The sequence below is a fragment of the Grus americana genome, chromosome Z (assembly GCF_028858705.1).
Source record: "Grus americana isolate bGruAme1 chromosome Z, bGruAme1.mat, whole genome shotgun sequence".
NCBI lineage: Eukaryota > Metazoa > Chordata > Aves > Gruiformes > Gruidae > Grus > Grus americana.
In genome coordinates this window covers 1,359,852-1,381,150 of record NC_072891.1, presented here as the reverse complement: position 1 = coordinate 1,381,150, position 21,299 = coordinate 1,359,852, and the positions used below count along the sequence as shown (strand labels likewise).

Sequence of the window (21,299 nt, the reverse complement as noted above, 5' to 3'; positions counted from 1 at the left end):
TGTATTTTTATTTATTTTGACACTCGCTTCTCCCTAGTTAGGCAGGAGAGCCTGCAGAAAGCAACGCAGCCCAAATCGGCACGGGATTTTTCTCTTTGGCTAGGAGAAATGCAGCCCCGGTGCCAGGGGTGCTACACCACAGGGTGGTTCCGGGCAAAATAAGGGCAGAAAGTCATTTTTTGAGGTGTGGGACCCCTCCCCAAGCTATGACGGGCCAGGCGGTCCCCTACTAGAGGTGGCTTTGTGGGGACGTTTGTTCACTGGATGTCGCCCCGCTGTTACGTGCTCCTTCACAGCAGGTTGAGCGTGATGGAAGCAGACATGGTGTCCTCCCACCCTTCCTCCTGGACCTCATCCTGCCGAGGCTCCCAGCTCGCACGAGCTTCTCTCCACCCCTCCTTCCGTAAGTTCTCATCACCGCACAGCTGCTCTAGGTCTACGTGTCTGAGGCTGCGGCGTCATTTAAAGCATCAGGAGCCCAGGAGCTCCCTCCACCTCTTGTGCTCCTCACGCCCCGTGGAGAACCAGGGATGGATCACCCCTCTCGCCAACGCTGCCCTACGGATACACGGCGGCCTCGGCTGCCTTTGAGGATTCCCAGTGGGGTTAACAGGATCCAGGGCTCATACACAAAGAAGAGGAGACCGAGGTCTTCGGTTCTGTGTAATATAGGCCTCGTCTCAAAGAGGGGACGGGAAGCCAGGAGGCCTTCTCCAAGGCGTTAGCCGCATGGGAGGAGAAGCCGAATGCTCTAGCTGAAAAGTCTCAAGGTTTCAGAAATCTGAATTATATTCCGGTAAACATTTAAAACACCTGATGCTCATGAGAACGACCCTGGGCCTCTGGATCTTTTCAGTTTAGGCTTTTAGTAGTGAAGTGGGTCTAGTTAAAATATGCGGTTGTTATGAACAAAGTCTAAAATGAATCAACTGGATTCAGAGGGGCTCGGTTTGTCCAGAGACACGCTTTATGGATCAAACGGGCTTTTGCTTCAGCCCCGGGAGGGGATGGGGGGAACGTCCGAGGAGATGTACCTGGCACGGCCACCCTGGAGTGAGGATGCCACGAGGGCTTGGGTGTCCCTGCACAGGGCAGAAATCATCTGCCACAAGACAGGAAGCATAAAAACCCTGCTTTTCCGTAAACGCATCCGCCTGAGAGCTGCAATGCCTTTTTTTTTTTCTTTTTTTTTTTTTCTTTCCTCTGGACTGAAAATCCAGCTCTCTGCTCATCTCTGCGAGACCACCAGCCACCTGCGCGTGCCGCACAGCGATACGGGAACCGCCTGGTGCCGCCAGCTGGATGCGCATCTCACACCCGGTACCGTAGGAGCTCATTTAGGCATCTCCTACCAAAAATAGGTTGAAACGTTCAGTAAAATAGAATTGTAACAACAATACCTGAGAGAGAAGGGGGAGAACCAACAGGAGTTGAAGGATTTGATGAAAAGCTGTTGTTGGTGTGATCTGGAGAATAGATCTTTAAAAGATGATACAGAATTAATCTAAAGCCATCACAAACTGATGCAGAAAGAAATATGGAATTCTTATGCATTCAGTTCATTTAAATGAAAGCAGGACAGGTTAAAAAGCCTCTTATTCAAATATTAATATTTTTATAAAGACAAAACTGTATTAGATGCAGGAAGCTAGACAACAGACCCCTTTTGATGGGAACAGACACTAGCCAATTAAGCGATGGTTTCTGATTGTCACACGGATCTGCTACGGTAGATATACACATTTTCATTGCATAGACTACTTTACGAATGAGCGTCATTGAACAAGGCCTTAAAGCACGCCTGAAAATTGCTTTTTCGTTATGCTGAAATCCCTTAACGGCCAAAATAAAGCAAAGGGAGCGGAGCACGTTAAACCCTGGCACAGCGGGTAATCCGCAGCAGCAAACTCCAACTACTCGTCCGCTGCTCCGGCGAGAAAACCCCCGCGTGCCCCGTGCCCGGGCGAGGGTGCCACGGCCCCGCGGCGGCCCCGCTCAGCACCCGTGCCATTTGTCAGGGCACCACTTCAAAGTGGATTCTGTACTGTATCAGTTATTTCAGGCAAACTAGAGTCGGACTTTTCGTCTTTTTTCAATGAAGCATCGAAGAATATGCAAAAAAAAAAATTAACTCTCATGAGAACTCAATGGAACCCACTCTGCCCAGAAAATAACTATAGTGGTCCTTATTAAAAGTCAGCCCGTGCCAACCGGTACCGCAGCGATAGCTGGGGCACGGCAGGATTTCCTCCCGCTTCGAGCTGGGAAACTGCCGTACCCCAGCTACCCAGGTAAGAGGTGGTAACTGCTGACTTTAACAGCAACCACGGTTAACTGAATAGGTGGAAACTGCCGTGAAAAATAGAAAATCTAAAGGCAAATTCAAAAGGAATCCTGTTTGCGGATGGCTCGGTAGAGCAGAAGTCATCCTGCCGCTGGGTTCTGTTCAGACCTCCCTCGCCCGAGGAAATGCAGCGTGTGAAAGACTGACAGACACAGCTCCTTGGCACCCCGTCAGGGTGACCAGGTGAAGGTTCCCCCTCTTTCCATTTCTATTCTACCATAAAATTAAGTGCAAAACTTTTTAAACACCATTTTGCCCTGATCGTTCAATATTTCAGGTGGCAGTAACTCCACGCGGGTGACCTCTGAGACCAGATCTCTCCCGTTTGCTGTTCATCTTCGTAAACTCCAGGCGTCCAATTCTGATTAAAGTTCACACTTTGAAAACGGTAAACGTGTATTCCAAAGTAAATATTTCCTTACAGAGGCAAGTGCTTTCCCCAGCGCATCACCAGTCTGCGAGCTGCCTGCTGCCCCACTTCCTCTGTTTGCTGAAAAACAAAAGACTCGATGTAAAAACAGACAGTAAGACATCACAGACTTCTATTCCTGGTCCACTTACTCATAATTTAATTGCATTTTAATGCCAATTACAGAAAATTAATCTTTAATTACCATTCATTTCTTTGCTAAGGTAGATATCAAACACATTCATGCTCCGTTTTTGCAGATAAAATATAAACTTGACATGCTGTTTTTTTTTTTTTTTAAAAATAGATGGCGTATTTGACAGCACTTGGCCATATGGCTTTACGCTTTCTGAATGAAAGGCTTCTAATAGTAGAAGATGCTCAAAGGTACGGAAAATACGCAAGTGCACAGCTAGGCAAGCCCGCGGTGAGCCGAAGCCCGGGGTTGGGGAAGGGCTCCTGCCTCCCCTGCCTCTGCTCAGACCCGCTGCCCGTCCGAGTCTGCGCTCGAGGATGGTCAGATCCCCCCTAACCAAGGGTCGTCTTCTTCAAAAGCTCGACGATAGGATCCTATGGAAAATGTCAAAACCTGCCACCGAGGAACATTACACAGGCGGCAAAGACAAATTCCCCGGAGCTGGGAACGGCAGAGCAGTCCGGTTTCCCTGGTTTGCCCAGGCAGCCCCAGCCTCCCAAGGACAAAGTGCCATTTATAAGCAGCCACCTCGTATTTTCGTTTCTCCTTATTCGCTCTGTGACCCCGGTCCTTTGTATACATTTGCATGTACGTTTTAAAGAAGTTAGGAAATTCCCTATGGACTTTGCTAAGTGTTCCTTCTGACTTCACCTGAACATTTCACGAGCATTTAAAGAAATGATTTTTCACCATCTCTCAGGGGATGGGATCGCACCTTTTATATAAGCAATTTAGGGCAACGGTGTAGCGGGCCACCAGTTTCTCACACTCAGGTGACAGGATCGAAAACTTCCCCGTTACAGGAGAAACTGAAGCAAAGAAGAATTAGGGCGCAACATCCCACCAGTTTCAGCATCTGTATGTCCGTTTACAAACTAAAAGCGCAGTTTTGCCTGACTTCTGCTTTCATCCCCGAGGGCCCTACGTCAGGCGGCCAGAAAATGGAAACAAGCGGTCAGTAGGCAGCCCTGAAAGCCTGGACTGATGTCTGGAACGCCAGGGCTGAGGCAGGAGAGGATCCCGCACGCAGCGGGGTTTGAAACCCCCCCCTCAAGCCCCTCGGCGGGCTCTGCACCACGGGCCACGGCATCCCGTGCCCAGAGGAGTTCAGGAGCAAACCCAGCCCCTGTTCTGAGCTGGGGTGTCCCGTGGGAAAAGGAGTCAAGGACCAAACTGCCTACGTTTGTACCACAAAGTGGAAGCACGGGCACTTTTTTGGCCGTTAAAATGTAATATCAAAAAGCCTCCTCCAAGTTTCAGCCCAGCATTATGCAGTTAAATCCTCAGAGCAGGGCTGGAGCCGTTCCACAGCTCTCTGACTTTGCCGTTGGTGCAACCACAGCCGCTAATAACCGAATGTACACGGACCAGCACTCAAAGCAGATGAGCTGAGCTGCCTGTGGATGATGCAGCTCCACAGCTGCAGCAGGGAGATGCTGAGCTTCGGGGACATCCCCGGTCTGAGGGACGTCCTGCCGTGCCCCTTCAGAGCAACCTTTCTGCCACCTCCTCCGACCTTCCCACCCTGAAAGCATTTCTCTGGTCCACAGTCTCCATTTAGCTTCTCCTAGTCTCCATCCCACCCTTTCCTCCCAGTTACCGCATCTCTGCTGTCGGAGGTTTCCGTTATTCATCACCCATCCCGCCTAAGCCCAAAATTCCTAGCAGCAGCTTCAGCAGAGTCAGGTTGGGAAAACTTTTCTTTTCCTTCTATTTCTCACGTACACCGTGCATGGCATCAGATTTAAGAAATGCAGCATCTCTACGTTTAACCTGATGGCCTTTCTCCTACAGCAGACTCCTCTGGAAAGACCTCGAGGACCACGTGCGTCCCAGACGTTGTTAGACAAACTTGTACAGTGCGGTTCGCAAGTATGGCTTTGCTTACTCTTTTTTTTCCCCCCTTTTCTTAGTTAAATTTTTACTTTTATTATTGTATACTTGAAAATGCGCTCATCTGCCAATGGCAGCTTATTTGTGATCTCAGCTCGGTTTGAAATTAAGCATCAAGATGGATAAAGGAAGATATATAAAGAAACGCAAAGACAGACAGAACAGGCGGTGTCAGCTGGAGATACAACTTATCGGGGTAATTTAATGCTGTAAATCACAACCTAAAGGTTTGCGACTTAAATAATACCAGGCAGATGTCCAGAAATTCAGTTACTTCGCTCTAAAGTGAACTGTGAATCTAAATGTAAATCATGCATTGTTTTTTCCTTTTTCTAAGTGACTCTAACTGCATTATTCGAAAATTAAGTCCTACATTTGTCTGTCTGAAGGCTGGTTTCTCCTAATGAGATGAGCTATACCGGTCCTGTGGGAGAAGCAAACGCAGGGACCGCTGTCTTGCTGCACGCGCTCTTCCAAACCTGACAGCGCTGAGCTGGGCCACGTCTTCTGTTAGTTACCGCTAAGAACAAAGGAATTCTTTAAATATATTGAATATTAAACTTTTTCCTGCAAGACTTTGAAGACAAATGAATGCGGTAAGCCTGGAAGACACACAGGGAGAGCCTCGAGGACTGGGCAGCACTGTGCAAAGTTCCCTTTAGCAGAGAAGAGGGAGCTTCACTGGGAAAGGGATGCTTGAGAAGTTTAGAAATGGGCAAAGGAAGGGAACTACGGCACCTTCTGCATGGAAGACCAAGATAAACCTAAGCAGACCTCCTTCAGATCTATTGAAAGTGTTCATGTCGCAAAAATACCTGGGATTACTCGAATACAGCTAACGTTTTCCACAGATGGTTTTTTGTCTTGCATCACTAACAGTTTTACATGCAAACCACTACTTGCTTTAGCCAGCGTTTTGGTAACCTAAGGGACAGGACTGAAATCTGTTGGTGACTAAAGAAAACCCTGTATTTGAAGGAAGAACAGTGTCCTGGTTTTAGAATCTTCGGAAGAAACAAGAAAAGAGAGTCTCAAGAAGAAGCAAGAAAAGAGAGTCTCAAGAAGAAACAAAGCAAGGGGCGTCTGCTGCAAGAGCCCAAAGATTTTGGGAGCGACGGGACCAAACCAACAGCATCCCAGGACTGGGCACTACAGACATAAGAACCAGACCTCAAACGCAGGGAAAAATAACCCAGGGTATCATCGAGAGAAAGGTAACGTACAGTGCTGCTTTACGGAGGGACGGTTACGGAAAAGAATCAACTGTTTGTATTAATATCGCACAGTTGTTGGTCCATCACTTCATCACCGAAACATTATTTAAATGCAGCCGCTGATGCTCCAAAGGCTGCGCAGGGACGGGCTTAGCTGACAGCTTCGCCGTGCACTACAACTGTCAGGTTTAAACCATCGGGATATTTACCCGAGCTCTGAAAAGCACCGCTGGCGTCCAGAACGTCACCCAGCATGGAAGAAAACGGATATGGAAAGCAAGAATTATTTGGACTAGGCTGGGACACGCATCGTGAAGACCGACGAAGATACTCAGGGCACGTCCGCGCAGACCCCGCGGGGAAGAAGGATTGCAGCCCAGCCCCGCTGGCATCAGATTTGTCATCCTGCACCGAAGAGTAATCTGATGGAATCCGCGGGCCGCGCTGCCACGGCAGCCCTAGAAACCTTCCCGGCAGGGGCATTCGCACGGTAACCTGCGAGGGTGTGCCAAACCCCGGCTCTTCACCTCGGGGTAAAACCCATGCTTGGGGGTATTTTCAAAAAAAAATAAAATGTAGAATACAGAAGAGATATCGATCCTACCTAAATAAAAGGCTTTCATCACTTCTAACAAGGGCTCTTCCCTTCTGCTTTTGGAAGAAAACCGTAAGACGGATGGGTTGAGCAAGATGGAGGATCTTAGGCAACTATTGAACGCGAGTTACGTGCCGGACCGAAAAAACACCTGTGAAAGAGCAATTTTAATGGCTTAAAAGCAGTTTAAAAGCTTTTTCGAGCCCATCAGAAATAGGCGCAATGATGGAGAGTTGGTAGTAACAGAATTCAAGGAAAAAAGGGATAATAGAAGAAATGCTGAACAGATTCTTTTCATCTGCCTTGCCATGGGACAGATGATATTTTACAAGGGATTAGTCAGAAAAATTGGCTCCAACTGCAGTGTCAATGTAAAGGCTTTAAAATAAATCAACGAAAAGAACAATAAAGAAGAGCCAAATGACATTTCTAAGAGCTCTCAAGAAACTCAAACACAAAATTGTCTACCTTCTAGCTGCAGTGTAAAACCAACTGCTTAGACCAACCTAGTGCTGAAGTAAAGAAGGTAGAAAATATTAAAAACCAGTACTGGAAACAAAGCTCCGTGAATTCAAAGAGCCATCAGATTTTAAATCTGACTTCTCTAGTAGGAAAGATAACAAAGAACAATATACACGTGGATAAATACACCGTGTTGCACAACCAACAACGCTTTTTTGGAGGAAAGCACGTCTTGCAAATCTAAATTCTTTCAAAAACATGATGAGCACGCCAATGCAGGCGATCCAGTAAATACAATGGATTTGTACTCTCAACTTGCACCAAAGCCACTTCCCAAAGGCTCTTCAAGAAACTAAACTGTCTTCTAACAACAGGGAAGCGAGGATATTTTTGCAGATTAAGAAATGATTAGGAGAGGGGCTACAAGAGCAAGAATTAATAGTTAGCTTTATAAGGGAGGAATATTACCAGTAAAGTCCCAGTTGTGCAGATCTGTATTGTCAACATACTCATACGTGGCCTGGAAAAAGACGTGGCATACGCCGAGGTCGTGACGTTTGGCAAGATCCTGCTTCAGGATAATAAAATACAACGTTACGTGTAAAGAGAGGGTCTTGTAACACTAACTTGCTGGGCGATAAATGCCATAAAACACAACGGGCAACAAACACGGTGGGGAAAAAAGCCTTATGCCATAAATACACGCAAGCAGGCTCTCGGTTCCCTAACAAGCAGTCCAGGAAGAGGAGAAAACCTAGAGCTACAGCAAGTCCATTAGCTGACAACCCGAGCTGATGGTTAAGCAGCAGAACAAGCTGCCCCCAAGAAAAACCCAACAACGAGCAAGGCTGGGCAAAAAGCAGAGAACAAGCCTGAAGCCCGTTCCGTCCCTCTACGAATTCATGACACACCTGTATTTCAGATATGGAGCAAAGATCTGGTAAGTCCATCAAGAAAGAGCATCAAGGTCTACAGAACAGAAGTCAGAAAAAAGTAGAGAGTGGCTCCTTTAGATGATGAACTCAATAAATGCAGATTCTCCGGCTTGGAAAAGCACCGCTACAGCGGGCTGTGATGCAGGCTGCACAAACCCAAACAAAGGGCAGAAAGGTTCTCATCTGGAGCTCATGGCAACACGAAAAGGAGGGAGGACCACATCGGGTCTTGAGGGAACAGAGTCAAAGTGAAAGAGGAGGGGCACCGTTTCACAAAGGCGTAACGTCCCTGTGCCAGGCCAAGCCTCCGGGAAAGGCTGGGACACTTCGTGGAGAAGAATGACCTCAAGCTTCCTAAATACTCAGCACCGCATCCAGCACTGGGACGACTGGGAAAAATATCATATACGCTTGCTTTGGTTTTATATTCCTCCCAAGGAAATCCTTCGAGTCTTTGCTGGAGACAGGACCGTTGCACAGGTGAGCTTTTGGTCTGAACAAAGACCGATGTTTTCAAGCTCTTATGCAAAACACTGAATAATTTAATGCGAGGATCGCTACGAAACTCTTCCAAATCTGGAAGGGCGTGGTTTATCAAAGACTGGGCTTTCATTGAACGGAGTAGCCAAATCCACACTTCAAGAAGGGTTTCAATTAATTAATTGTTGATGGACAAGGGTTTGAGGCAAGAGCAATGGAACACTCAATGAAACTTCCAGGACAAGAAATTAAAACAGGTAAGCGAAGCCCATCTCCACAGAGCAGGTAGCGAGCGTGCAGCCGGGGGAAGCCACGCAAGCAGATAGCTTCGGCAGGTTCAAAGGGGATTAGATGATTGCACGGACAACAGGGTCATGAACAGACGCTCGAAGAACCAGGCAGAGATGTCCCCTCCAACCTCCCTAACGACCTCCCTGGCTGCTGGGGCAGTACGAAGGGCCGGAGCTGCAGAAATGGCCACTGAATGCTGAGCTAGATGGACCACCATTTCTTACCGACCTATGCTAGTCTTTATTTCCTCAAACTGCTCTACACGTACTTCTGCTCAGAGAATACAACCACGCGCGCGTGAGCCTCAACGCTGGCTTCCCCGCTTGAGAAGGCAGGTCTCCACCGACACGACGCGTCAGCAAATTTTGGCATGATGCAGAAGCCAAAATAACTTGGGAACAGGATTGTAAAACAGGACTGCGAAAACGCACCGCCAAAGCTGTTGCTTCTACTTGTGAGCTATTCCCCCGCTCACGAGACTATTAACGTACTGAAGACATCATGAAAGACGGCAACCTTTTGATGGATTGATTCTAACTCTGTTGAAGAGCGTGTTTATTGTTATAGTTAATCTCCTAAAACTTTCTCAGCATGTTTCTGCGAAGAACAATTCTGCACTGGAAGGCAAAGGGACAGAATGATGAAGCACAGCCTTTTCACGTCCTTCTGGTAGGATTCTGATTGTAAATCTTAAGATTATTGAATAAACTTCCAGGAATCGGTATCTCAGCAAGTATAATTATATCTAGCAAAGCATCTAGTGTAACCGATAGGCTGGAGCCTTCTATTAGAGAATTCCAGCCAGACTTTTTATAGTTTAAATTCTAGCACAAACTCACGCTGTTCTGATGTAATAGTGCTTTCTGAAACAGCAGACTGGAAATTATGTTTCTATGTTAAGAAGAGTGGAAAAACTTGCACCATCTCGGTATTCACAGTTGATGATCTTCCCAAATTATGAGGAAGTGACATTGCTGGATAAAAGTCATATTCTTCTTATGCTGCGCGACAGTTCACCACCCTCCTGTAACTGGAAGCTTAACATTCTTGTAAAATATACAGTGCGGTATTATGTGACTGCTCGGGTAATAAAATTACTGTGAAACCAGTGCCTCAAGGGGAAATGCACATAATGTTTCTCCTGGAAAAGCTGCATGTCACAGTGCATAATGTCATACAAACAACATGTCATTAGAAGCGAAAGCAGCGAGCGGGATTAATACACGCATCAGATGGATCCGATCGACTCGTACAGCGTATGCTAAAGGCGCTCTATCTCAATAACCGCTTGCTTAAACACCGCGCTGCTTCAGACTCTGCAAATAAAAAGCCAACGCTCGGCATAAAATTAACCGCTGCCAATGCCATCCTACAGTCCCTTGGAAGGATTTTCTCCCTGCTGCCTTTCCGAGCCGCACGGACCATCGGGGAACGTGGCTCATCTCGCCCGGGCACCGGGACGGAGGCACGTTGGCTCCCAGCTGGGCCAGCTCAAGCGGCTTTGAAAAGGGAGAGGGCTCGGTGTGCCCAGGCTCCAGGAGAGGCTCGCTGGTTTAGGAGGAGAACAGGACGTGCAGCGAGATCCAAGAAATACTTTTGCAGCCCTCAGTTCAGACATAACTCAACAGTACTACTGGTTGAATATTTACAGCTGCTAAAAAAAATAAAATTAAAAAAAAAAATAAATCTGTGTCTTTGTATTGTTGCTCTTCTGATTCACACAACGGGTTTTCCAGAAGATGAATCCAGATGAAAATGTGGATATATTTTTTTTACATGGGAAATTTAGGCGCTCCTACTCTGTGTGTCCCTCTGCGAGATTATCCATCCCTAAATGTTACCTGTAAGGCTTCTGCGGAACTGCTGTAAAGACGGCTGAATTCAATTTGACTCTATTAGACTTATTTTGAGGGAGAAAGAGAGAGTGATCTTCCTACGCCACGTGCGCAGAAGCAGCAATGTGTTGTAAAGAAAGAACTCTCAATGGAATGGCAAGATTGAGCACAGAAATGCTATCCCGAAACGGGATACGTTTTTCTCAGACAGTGACAAATTAAGAAGAGACTGTATTTAGTTTCTTCTTTGTTCAGAGACCTTGAAAAATATGATGCCCATGTGTTAATGTTTGAACCCACCCTCCATTCTTACTGCATTAGTCCTGCTCGCAGTCATTCAATACAGAATCACGTGTGTAATCCGAACCATGTGTCCAGCGATGTGTTCCCTATTTACCAATTATTTAATTAGCTTTATTTGCTCTTTGAGATACTGGTAAAGCGATTTTTTTAAATTTATTTCCTGTATTTAAGTATGAACCGGTATTTGCCAAATATTGAAGTGTATAGAGGTATGCTCTTAATTTACAGAGTCGCTCTCAGCAACGGCAGCGGCGGCTCTCCTCCTTACAGGGACACGCCGCCATCGCCGCTTCCCCCCCCACCACGTGGAAACCCAGCGAAGAACCCGAGGGGACGAACGTCATGGTACAGAATTATCACCTCGCGCGGCACTGCAGGCGAGTAAATCACCGAAGGCAATAAAATCTGACTTCCAAACCAGCGGGACCAGGCACTGTGCTGGGGCAACGTCTTCCATACGAGCTCCGAAGCAAAGCGCTTTTGCTGTAATCGTATTTAATTCGCAAAAAGAAGTGGCAGGAGTAAAAGGCCTAAGCAAAGGAGGCAAAAGTCAACTATGATGTCCTCATTTCCATGAAACTCTTGCTATCTGTCTGCACGTACTGAACTAAGGCGGTCCTTCACGGTTCCATGGTTCACATGGGTCTACCATCAAATAACCCTCCACCGTGATTTCAGCTCTTTGGCGCTAGCACAGCGCGCTGAAGCAGATGCGAGAGGAGACGGGAGGGAAAGGGAGAGCCCCGGGCGGCAGCCGCAGCGCTCGACCTCAACTCACCCATGATACTGTCCGTCCCGTTGGCAGGGGGTGTGCAAGAAGACGTGCTGTAATGATTCGTGCCACTGCGGTGGAAGGTGGACATCGGAGGAAGACTGGAAGTGATGTCTGCTGAGGAGTGTGATGGGTAGCTCTGTGGCAAAAAGGATAAAAAAAGGAAATATTTCAACTACTGAGAACATGGAAGGCAGCAGGCTGCTCATATCGCCCCAGTCCCAAGTGCTGTCGTACTTCACCCAACTGAGAAATGCAGAACGCTGCCGTGAGATTAAGCGTGGAGCATATTTTTCTACCCTAATTTGACATCTTCTGGAGGAGACACAGCATACACCTATCCGATATGGATAAATAGCTGCAGCGGACGGTTCCTAACTGATGATGGTACCATAGAGATGTAATGAGAAGAAATTAAGAAAGAAAAGTTAGGTGATGTATCAAGCAAATCTTTCTGAGGGGGACAGCTACTGGCTGGAGGAGAAGCCTTCCAAGGGAAGTGGTAGAAACCCCACAGTTTTTGACATTAAAACCAAGATCTGACTACGAGACACGCGCGGCTCGTATCACAAAACGTGCCACAAGGAAACACGTTGGCACCTGGATCGATCTTCCCTCCCACTTCAGTGCCTCTGTGTGACAGACGACCGAAAATACGATGGACTAAGTTCTCCAAACAAGCGTGGGCATACAGCTACCCGAGTCGTCTGTGCGCTGCCCCCAGCAGTGAGAGGTCCTGCAGGAGACCTCTTGGGTTTAGAGACTCGGATACGAAGCCTCCTTAGAAACATGGGTAGCTGGAGACAAATGGCCCAGGACCAAGGCGCGGAAGCGTCAGAGCATCTCTGTGCCCTCGGCCTCCCTAGGTGGTTCAGAATGAGCTGGCTGAAAACATCCTTCCCTTCGTTTGTACTATTTAGTTACTTCTGCAGGATTTCTTGTAATTAAGTGCCAAGTAACCGAATACTTGAAAGTTACCTCAAAGAATGTAAACAACATAGCCCAAACCTATTTTTCTTATCCACGGAAAAACGACCATCAACTCTGACTGAGGTCTGAAGAACATTTTCAGGCTTTGCCTCGTTATAAACCACTCCAGGACTCCAGCCCTGAACCCAACTGGCCAAAACGGTACAAAACTTCTCCTGCGATGGAGAAAGGAGCAAACAATGGTCACTTAGGTCAACAGTCTGAACACCAGCGACTCCATCTCCCCTGCGAAACGGCTGTTCCGTATCACGCATCCAAGGGCTGGTTTGGGATTCTCGCATTTCTCGGGGGAAGACATCAAGCCACCATTGCCAAACGTTTTAGGAAAAACACGGGACCTGAACACAGCTTAGCAGAGAAATGTTCTCTCCGTTCAATACATCTATTTAGAAAATCACTGATATGCCTGAGGAAATAAAAATAATGAACAACAGCTCGCTCTTTCTTTTTTTCCTCTCTTTCTTTCTCCACATGCATTTTCTCTACAGGTCACTGAGAAGTTAAGGACATTTGCAGGGAACCAAACTCAAAATCGTTCAAACGTTCCTTGACGAGCTGACCACTCCTGGATGCTCCAGCTGACCACAAACTGCTGACCTCTCGTCGATGCTCCAGCAGAAATTATGCGGAGAGGATCTAAAGCAGCACTGCCTCCCTTCCATCCCAGTGCCACCTCAAATACAGAGGGCTCTGCCAGTCCAGACACACCTAATAAATGATTAATATGAACATCGTCGCCACTGAGCACCTACAACTCGGACTGGTATCAGCGGTCCTCACCATCTCTGAAATTTAGGATAAGTAATAATACCTACATAGAAAAAAAAATACCAGGGGGAGTTTAGGTGGAATATCCCTACCCATTTTACACTGCAGAAATATTTTAACTCTTCGTGAAAACCCCTACGTGTTACGAACCCAGGAAATTCAGAATTGAGGTAAACTTAAAGGCAAAACCGTTTGCCGACTTGCCCCATGAAGGCACTCCGCTGCCTTACCTCTACCCTGAGCTGACACCATGAAAAGCCACCTAATTCTGATGAATGAGTACCAGCGTAGATAACAAATTAGATTAAATTGGGGTTTAAGACTTATGCTCGATTTTTATTATATATGCTTGTCACTTCAGAGCAACGTTAAGTTTGCTTAGTGCCTTAATTATGTCTTTTATAAGGACATGATTAAGCAGGTTTTGAGGCAATTTCTTTTGCTTTTGACTTCCTACTAATTTTACATAGCAGTGTGCTAACCTCGTTAAACGTGAGACTTTAAAGATTTGTTTTGCAAATTAATTTTCAGTTTGCAAGAGTGAGTTTAGTTCTTCTTACTCCCCAAAGAGATGGTTCTGCAAGACTTTTACAGCAACGGACCCCTTCCTCCCTTAAAACCAGTACTCCTCATTACTCTCTTCTTTCTAATGGTCTTCAAGAATGAAAAGTAGAGGCATGGAATAGAAAAAAACATTCCTTGGGATGTTCCACACATTTTGAGAAAAATTATTTCACTGTAGCTACCCGTTCATTTCTTTACCTCTTACTTAAGAAACAAACCCCAAAAACTGGACTGATGGAACGCCGTGTTGTTTCTATACAATCAATTCAGCCGTGACATCAGGAGAATATCCCCTAAGCTGTACTCAGATCAGATTTAATTCCAATTTTATTCTAGTCCAATACAATAGATGGAATCGGTCCCAGCAACTTCCTCCTGCGAGAGATCAGGATGTACCGGAGAAAATAAAAAACCCCTCCCTTTTTTAAAGCAGAAAATTGATGCTAGATAGTTATCTATAAACTCAGAGCGGCAAAGGATGCCGAGTGCCATAAATTACACGCACCAAAAAGCAGAGGCGGCGCGTGCAGCTCATCGCAGGCTGGCGGCCACGAAAGGGGCAGAAGGTACAAACGCGGCTCAACCCTCTTCCCGCAGCTTCGGCTGAAGGCACGCTCCGCGGGACCGCTTTTTTCTCTGAGGCAAAGCCGTCCGAGATTTCTCGGAGCTGGGAAGACCCAACGGCACGCGGAGAACGACGGGAAGCCGCGTCCGTGCCGCGAGCGGGTAGGCGCGACGTGCCGCCCGGCGCCCGGTGCGAGCCGTGCCCCCCCCTCGCCCCCGTGCCTTACCAAGCGGTCGTGCGGGTGCAGGCTGCAGTAGCTGCTGGACTGGGGGATGTGAGAAGAGTTGCCCAGCATGCCCCCGTACCCGGGCTGGTTCATCCCGCTGGAGGAGCTCCACGGGTCGCTGCTGTGATGGCCATCTGTAACACAGGAGGGAAACACCGCTGGCGCCAGACCCCGCAGAACCGACGGCTTGGTCCCGCTGCAGACTCCATCCTAACGACCCTAACGGGCCGTGCCGCTTTAGCATCAAGCCATCCACTTTAATAAAACCGAAGCTGAACTGAGCGACGGTGAATACTCCTGTCATCCTGCAATGCTTCGTCACAGTCACATCGCTCAGGCTCGAAAGTTTCCTGCTGCTTTATTCCTGCTCTGGTACCATGAGCTCAAGGACATCAAGTCCGTTATAACAAATTTCATCAGAGACAAAAGTCTGAACACTGAAACAAAAGACACCGGAGCCTACAGAAGGAGGATGGGCTAACGAGCTTTGGAGATGCCTTGACTTGGTAAATGATGGGGTAATTCCTGAACTCTGCACATCTCCACATCCAGAGAGTTTTCTGAGTTGTTTCACCGTTGCTTTTTGTTTGTTTAAAAAGAGAGTAGCACCACTCGTATGGTTTCTCCTTTTAGGGATTTCACAGCTTGTGCCTCTGCACCCCCGAAGCACAGCACCCATCCTTCACCCCTTCGCCCATTCCTCCTTCAGGCCAGCTCACGGCCGAGGCACGACGTGCACTGAGGAGTATAAAAAGGGCTCCCCAAATTTTACCAAGTAGAACGGTTGCATAGTTTGCATTTAACTAGGCATGCTGAAATGGAATTATTATAATGCAGTGAAATGTATTTTCTACTGGAAGAATGCCAGCGTGTTAACAAAAAGAAGAGGAAAAAATAAATAAAAGGTGACTGTTCCATAATGATCAGCAGACCTGAAAGATGGGCACGTGGGCTGGAAAAGTTGTCGGCTTTTTCAAACTACAGGAGTTGGGTCTAATAAAAAATGATTATGTCTCACCTACAGCCCTGCCTTATTTATACACTTCAAACACCCTGGCAGCAGCGGCACTTCTAGCATCACCTCCCCATGGCTGTTTGAACAGTCATTGAACTCAGATTTATGTCTTCAATACAAAATCTGCCAGAAGATAACATTTAAAACCGCCGAATGGCTAAGCACTACAAAGGGTAAATATTTGATATCATTAGAACCCTATTAATCCCCAGCTTTGTAACTCCATAGGAGTTTCCTAGCCGGTTGCTCTCGGGGCGGTATTTATTCACGTTTTAAGCCAAGAGAACCTTTTCAGTCCTGGCCCATACGTCCCACCGCTCAGGAGGTGACCGAAGGGGTCAATGCTTCGAGCGATGTCCCCTTCCCTCCCACGAGGGCCCACCAGAGCTGGTGGAGGACCAGCAGAACCCCTCCCCGCACCGCTCGAGCACTGGTCCCGGGACAGGAGGGTTCTTCCTGCCCGCACTCCTGCCCGCCCTGCCTGCTGCTGCTCCTTCACAGGCAGCCGGCTCGTCCCCCCGCGGCAGCCGCCTAACGGAAACCCAGACACCGGCGTCCTCGAAGGAAGAGCCGGAGGAGACATGGCACAGCTCCGCAGGAGACGGCCCGCTCACCCTGAGACACGGTGCTGAGCCATCCCCGGGGATGCTGAGCAGCACCCGTGACCTTCAGGTGGTGGGGACACAGAAGCGGGTTGGTTCTTTTCCCTAAGGGTGGGAATCGGAAAGCGTATACGTACGTCTATAGAATAAAATCCAATCCCTTGCCCTGCAAATAACTTCAGCCTCGCAGTCCTGCTGAATTAAAGAGATTTCCTTTCCCTTCGCTCAGCCTAAAGCGGAGTATGTGTACAAGTGTTTAAAAGCTAATCATTTTGCCCTAAACATGGCAAAAGATGAGCACCCTAATTGCGCGTGGATCTTTCCAAACTCTAGGAATCTTATTTACTAAGTTCCCCCGGATGTCAGTGTACTTGCACGCAATCGTTGCGAGAAACGCAACACGGCAGCAGTGAATACATGCAAACTCTCAACCCGTCCTCAAACCGGGGAGAGAAACGGCTTCGTTTTAAAGAGGTTGCTCTAATTCCACACTTTACCTAAGACAAAATCTTTCCCGTTAGTGTAAAACAACAAGGCACAAAGTAAAGGCACAAGTTGGTGTGCATTTTGGATACGCGTAATATATGTGCACAAGCACGTGCTGGGCAGGGGCGGGGGGAAAAGCTTCGAGAAGCTCGGACGATAAGAGGCTGGCGAGTTCTTCATTATGCTGCTTCCCTGCAGGATCAAAACAAGATGTTCGGAGGCACAACGGTCAAACGAAGACGTACAGGTCTTCATTTTAATGGTAATGTTACAGACCACAAGATGATATTCTCGACTACGTATAAACCAAAATACAAACACAGAAAATGTATGCAAAATAGATTTCCTTTTGAAAGCAGCGTCTTACCTTGCATGAAGAAGGAGCTGGGAAAAGTGCTGGCTGCTGGTTTTGAGGATGGATAACCTGGTGAATCCCTATTGTAGTCGGCAGTGCTTGCTGACGGGGCATAAACCTGAGGAAAAAAAAGACTAATTTAGTATGCCTTTAGCAGGAAGCAGGAAAGAAATATTGAGTTTTTACCTCGCTCGGTATAAATCAGTTCACAACACCACATAATTCTTCTCTCAGAACACAAAAACCTCAGTATATGTGTGACTGGAAAATAAATTTTAAGCTTCAAAAGAAACTCCAGCCTGACATTTTCCAGCTTTAAACAAGGCTATTTGCAAGGTTATTTGTCAAACTATGTATTTCTGTAAATAAAATGAACAAACAGATGTACATATGTTCTTCCTAGAGCACTGCGGAGCTTAAAATAAACAAGAACTTGAAACAATGCTGATTTTTCTCGTATGAAAGCGTACGGACTTTACCCACTGAAGAACAAAACCGAAAGCACTGCAAGGAAGTCAAAAACTTTATTTCCCAAACTAAAAAAAAAACCAACTAAAAAACCAAAATATACTGAAATTTAGAAAACTGGCATTATCAAGAACACTGAAAATGACAAACACATCTTGGGATATTCAATTCCCCCGGATCGAGCTCCTTCCCGAGAAGCTTGAAAGGACTATTAAAAACCTGGATCTACACAAGACCACCAACGCAGCGTGTGTACACATCGGGGGGAAAACTCCTCCTTTCCTAGGACTTAGTGTATTTGTCCGTGCAATAAACTCGGTATGCGTGCCAAAACACTCATTTCCTTACATTCGTTTACTAACACGCCAGAGCTTTCTGCAACTTGCCTTTCAGAAAATATCTCTTGGGTTTCTTCCTTTAGTTTAGTTCGACCAGGACGGCAGATAAAACCAAAACAAACCCCAAAATAAAATCCCCCCCCCCAAATCCAATCCGGGCTGATAAGCGTGGTTTATTATTTACGGGGCAGTTTATTCCCTCTGCCTAGATGCTCTCTATATTCCTCCGCGCTTTGTTTCTGCGCTGGAGGTGCCTCTCTCCAGATGGTCAGGAAGACTGAAGCACTGTCATCTCCTTGATGAAAATGGATACCTTCCTGCCTCCATTTTGAAGCAGGCAGCAGATCACAAAATTGGCAGAGCGCCTGCTCCGACGTTCGCAGGTCACAGCGAAAGGGAAGAGAAATCCACCAGCGAAGGAAAAGCGCCCGGCTCTCCTCCGGCTGGCATCCCCCAGCCAGGGCGGTGGCAGCTAAAGGGCTTTTCCCCTTCTAAAACCCCCACAACCAACATCCAAACCCAAAAACCAGGGAGCAAAAAGCCTGCGGGATGCAGGATGCAAGAGTAACTTCCCCGCACGCCTCGGGGGTCCCAGCGCCGGAGCGGTGGGACGGAGCCAGGCAGCCTGGCATCGCCTGCCCGGGCGGCACAGCCGCTCCGCCAACCTGAACGTCACCCGCGCAGACGGGGCCAACAGCAGCTCGGCGGCCGGGACAAGCCCCGTGTTACAAATCAAAGCGAAAGTCTTTTTTTTTTTTTTTTTGTGTTAATAGAGAGCCTTGCACCGCAGCGGAGGTCGCCGTGGGTTTGGGGTGCTCAGCGTCGGGCACCCAGGAGGAGGAGAAACGCAGCACCACCACCAGCGGCAGCCAGGAGAAAGCCCCAGGAAAGGCTGAAGACTATTTGGATGGGTAAACCAAGAGACAACGCACCTCTGCACCCAAACCGAGCCGCGGCGAAGCCGACAGCCCGCGCCGCTGAGCGGGAGACACCGGGGCGGGATGCAATCAGCGCTGCCAACTGCCACGACGCTGCCATTCCGGAGCGAGCTCTCCGCTTGCGTGTCCGCATTGAAACCGCTGTCGCGGGAGCGGGCTTTCTGCTCGCGTGTCCGCGTTGAACTGGATTAACGGGACAAATACGTACCAAGCACGAGCCAAACCCTGCTGCCTGCCTGCACGAGGACGGGCAGGGCTGACCCTGGCCAGGCAGGGGCACCCAGCTCTCGGCCACGCCACGACGCTGCAGCAGAGCTGCCGCGTGCACCGCCATCCCAGCCTCCACCACCACAGCGAGGGACCGGGGCGGGTCCCACCACCCCAGGATCGGTCCCTGCACCCATCGGTCAGGGCAGGCACCAGTTGCGACAGCCCAAAGCGTCACCTCTTACATTGGCACCTCCGGCATCGCCGTCTTCAGCTCGGCTCTCCCTTCGGGATGCCGAGCGCGATGCCGAAAGCGAGCTGGCGTGGGACGTTAGAGATGGCTTCAACCCGGGACGGAGGGGAAAGGCCCTCGTGACCTCGGCCCCTCCACGTCTTGCAAAGACGAGGGGAGGTCGGGGAGACAGGCAAGAGGCTTTTTCAAAATGCTGAGAGAAGGGGTGAAGGAGGGCTGTGGGAGGCATCAGCTGGCCCAAACCCCCACACTGTGCTCAGCGGGAGGGTAAGGGGATGCCTTGCCCTCCTGTTTACTGGCACAGGTTGCCCAGAGAGGTTGTGGAGGCCCCTGGCTCCCTGGCAGTGGTCAAGGCCAGGTTGGATGGGGCTTTGGGCAACCTGGGCTAGTGGAGGGGGTCCCTGCCCATGGCAGGGGTGGGACTGGATGGGCTGTGAGGTCCCTTCCAACCCAAACCATTCTAGGATTCCATGATTCCCCCAAACAGCCCTTCCCAACCATGCCCTCTCCAACCGCTGCTCCCGCATCGGCTTCAAAAACGTTTCATCCAAGTCCTGCAGTTATCAGAGAACAACCCTACAGAAATTGCAGAGAAAAATTTTCAGAAAAGATACCTGAATGCCAGATTTAATGCTGAAAGATTAAAGATGGGCAGGTGTGGGGGGGAAAAGGTGCTTGAATATACCCAGCGCCCGGAGAGAGAGGAAGTGAGCACGCAGGTTGGACAGCAGTGATGACATCAAAGGCAGCATGCTGGCTACGCCGGCGCTTCAACGCAACGCACGTCAGGCACTTCTTGCCCTTCCAAACAAAGCGGCGTGCGTGCCTGCTGCCTGCAGAGCTGTTGCAGCGCTCCGCCGCGCCGTGCAGAGGGGTAACGGGCGCCTTCGAAGAATGGTATTTAATGCAGAGTCGTTATTCTGCTATATCGTGATATATTGAACAGCTTGGGGCCTGGCACGGCGTTTTCTCTCCGGGCTGCACCCACGGAGTGGGGCGGGTGTCCTGGGAAGGGTGGCACCCACCTCACCCCTCCAGCACCACCCATCCCCGCCCTGGCCGGACACGGGATGCCGGTGCCACCCGCTTGCGGGAGCAATCGCCCCTCTACCCCAGGTGACCGCGTCTTGCTCTCGTCATGGAAGTAGATCCCAGCTGTCCCCTGCTTGTTGCGCTCGAGGTTACCGGCGATGCTTGCAGAGTGACGGGGAGTAGCGAGGGAAAACCAGTGGTCCAGAGGAGGTGTGTTTTTTAACTCGTGCAGTGAGAAGGCCAGACGCCGTTACAGCTCTCTTCCCTTGCGCTCGTTTGCCAGCTATCCCACAAAGCGCCCTGACTGCCGGGGAGGTGTCCCAAGGGACAGGTGAACACCTAGCAGGTGACCTCATCAGTGAGGCAATGATTCCGATGCAGCCCAACTACCGCGTGGGAAAAGCGGCTACCTGGGAACAACGAGGTGAGCCCTGGCCTGAAAAGACATTAAGAAAACTCCTCCCGTGTCCCCTGGGATCACTCCTGCCATTTCAGGAGCGACCAGCACCTCTCCCGCCTTGGGACAGGGACGGTCCCTTCTCGCCCGCCTCTCCCCGCGCAGCCCAGCCCTCCCGCTCACGCCGCTATACGTTGGTCTCAAGCTAACGCCTGGTTTTTCCCATGTTCCTGCAGCCGTCCAGCCTAACCGCTTTCAGACACGGCTCCGGCTCAACACAAATGACGCCCGGAAAGGGTCCCCTCCCACCGACGGAAAGTTGGCTTTGCACCTCCGCTTTCTGCAGTACCTGCAGAGCGTGAGTTA

General features: G+C 48.9%; 1 protein-coding gene across 35 annotated transcripts in view; it reads right to left on the bottom strand.

The window, feature by feature from the left end:
- TCF4 (transcription factor 4) overlaps window positions 1-21,299 on the bottom strand; it is a 231,935-nt gene that overhangs the window by 21,890 nt on the left and 188,746 nt on the right. For 29 of the 35 annotated variants that reach the window (XM_054809151.1, XM_054809150.1, XM_054809148.1 and 26 more), the window contains 5 exons: window positions 17,313-17,418; window positions 14,843-14,976; window positions 11,736-11,868; window positions 2,767-2,834; window positions 1,401-1,479 (listed from right to left, as the gene is read on the bottom strand). In XM_054809151.1, coding sequence (XP_054665126.1) covers window positions 1,401-1,479; window positions 2,767-2,834; window positions 11,736-11,868; window positions 14,843-14,976; window positions 17,313-17,418 — 520 coding nt within the window. The remainder of the gene's footprint in view (window positions 1-1,400; window positions 1,480-2,766; window positions 2,835-11,735; window positions 11,869-14,842; window positions 14,977-17,312; window positions 17,419-21,299) is intronic. The other 6 variants (XM_054809163.1, XM_054809167.1, XM_054809164.1 and 3 more) reach the window with 1 other exon arrangement.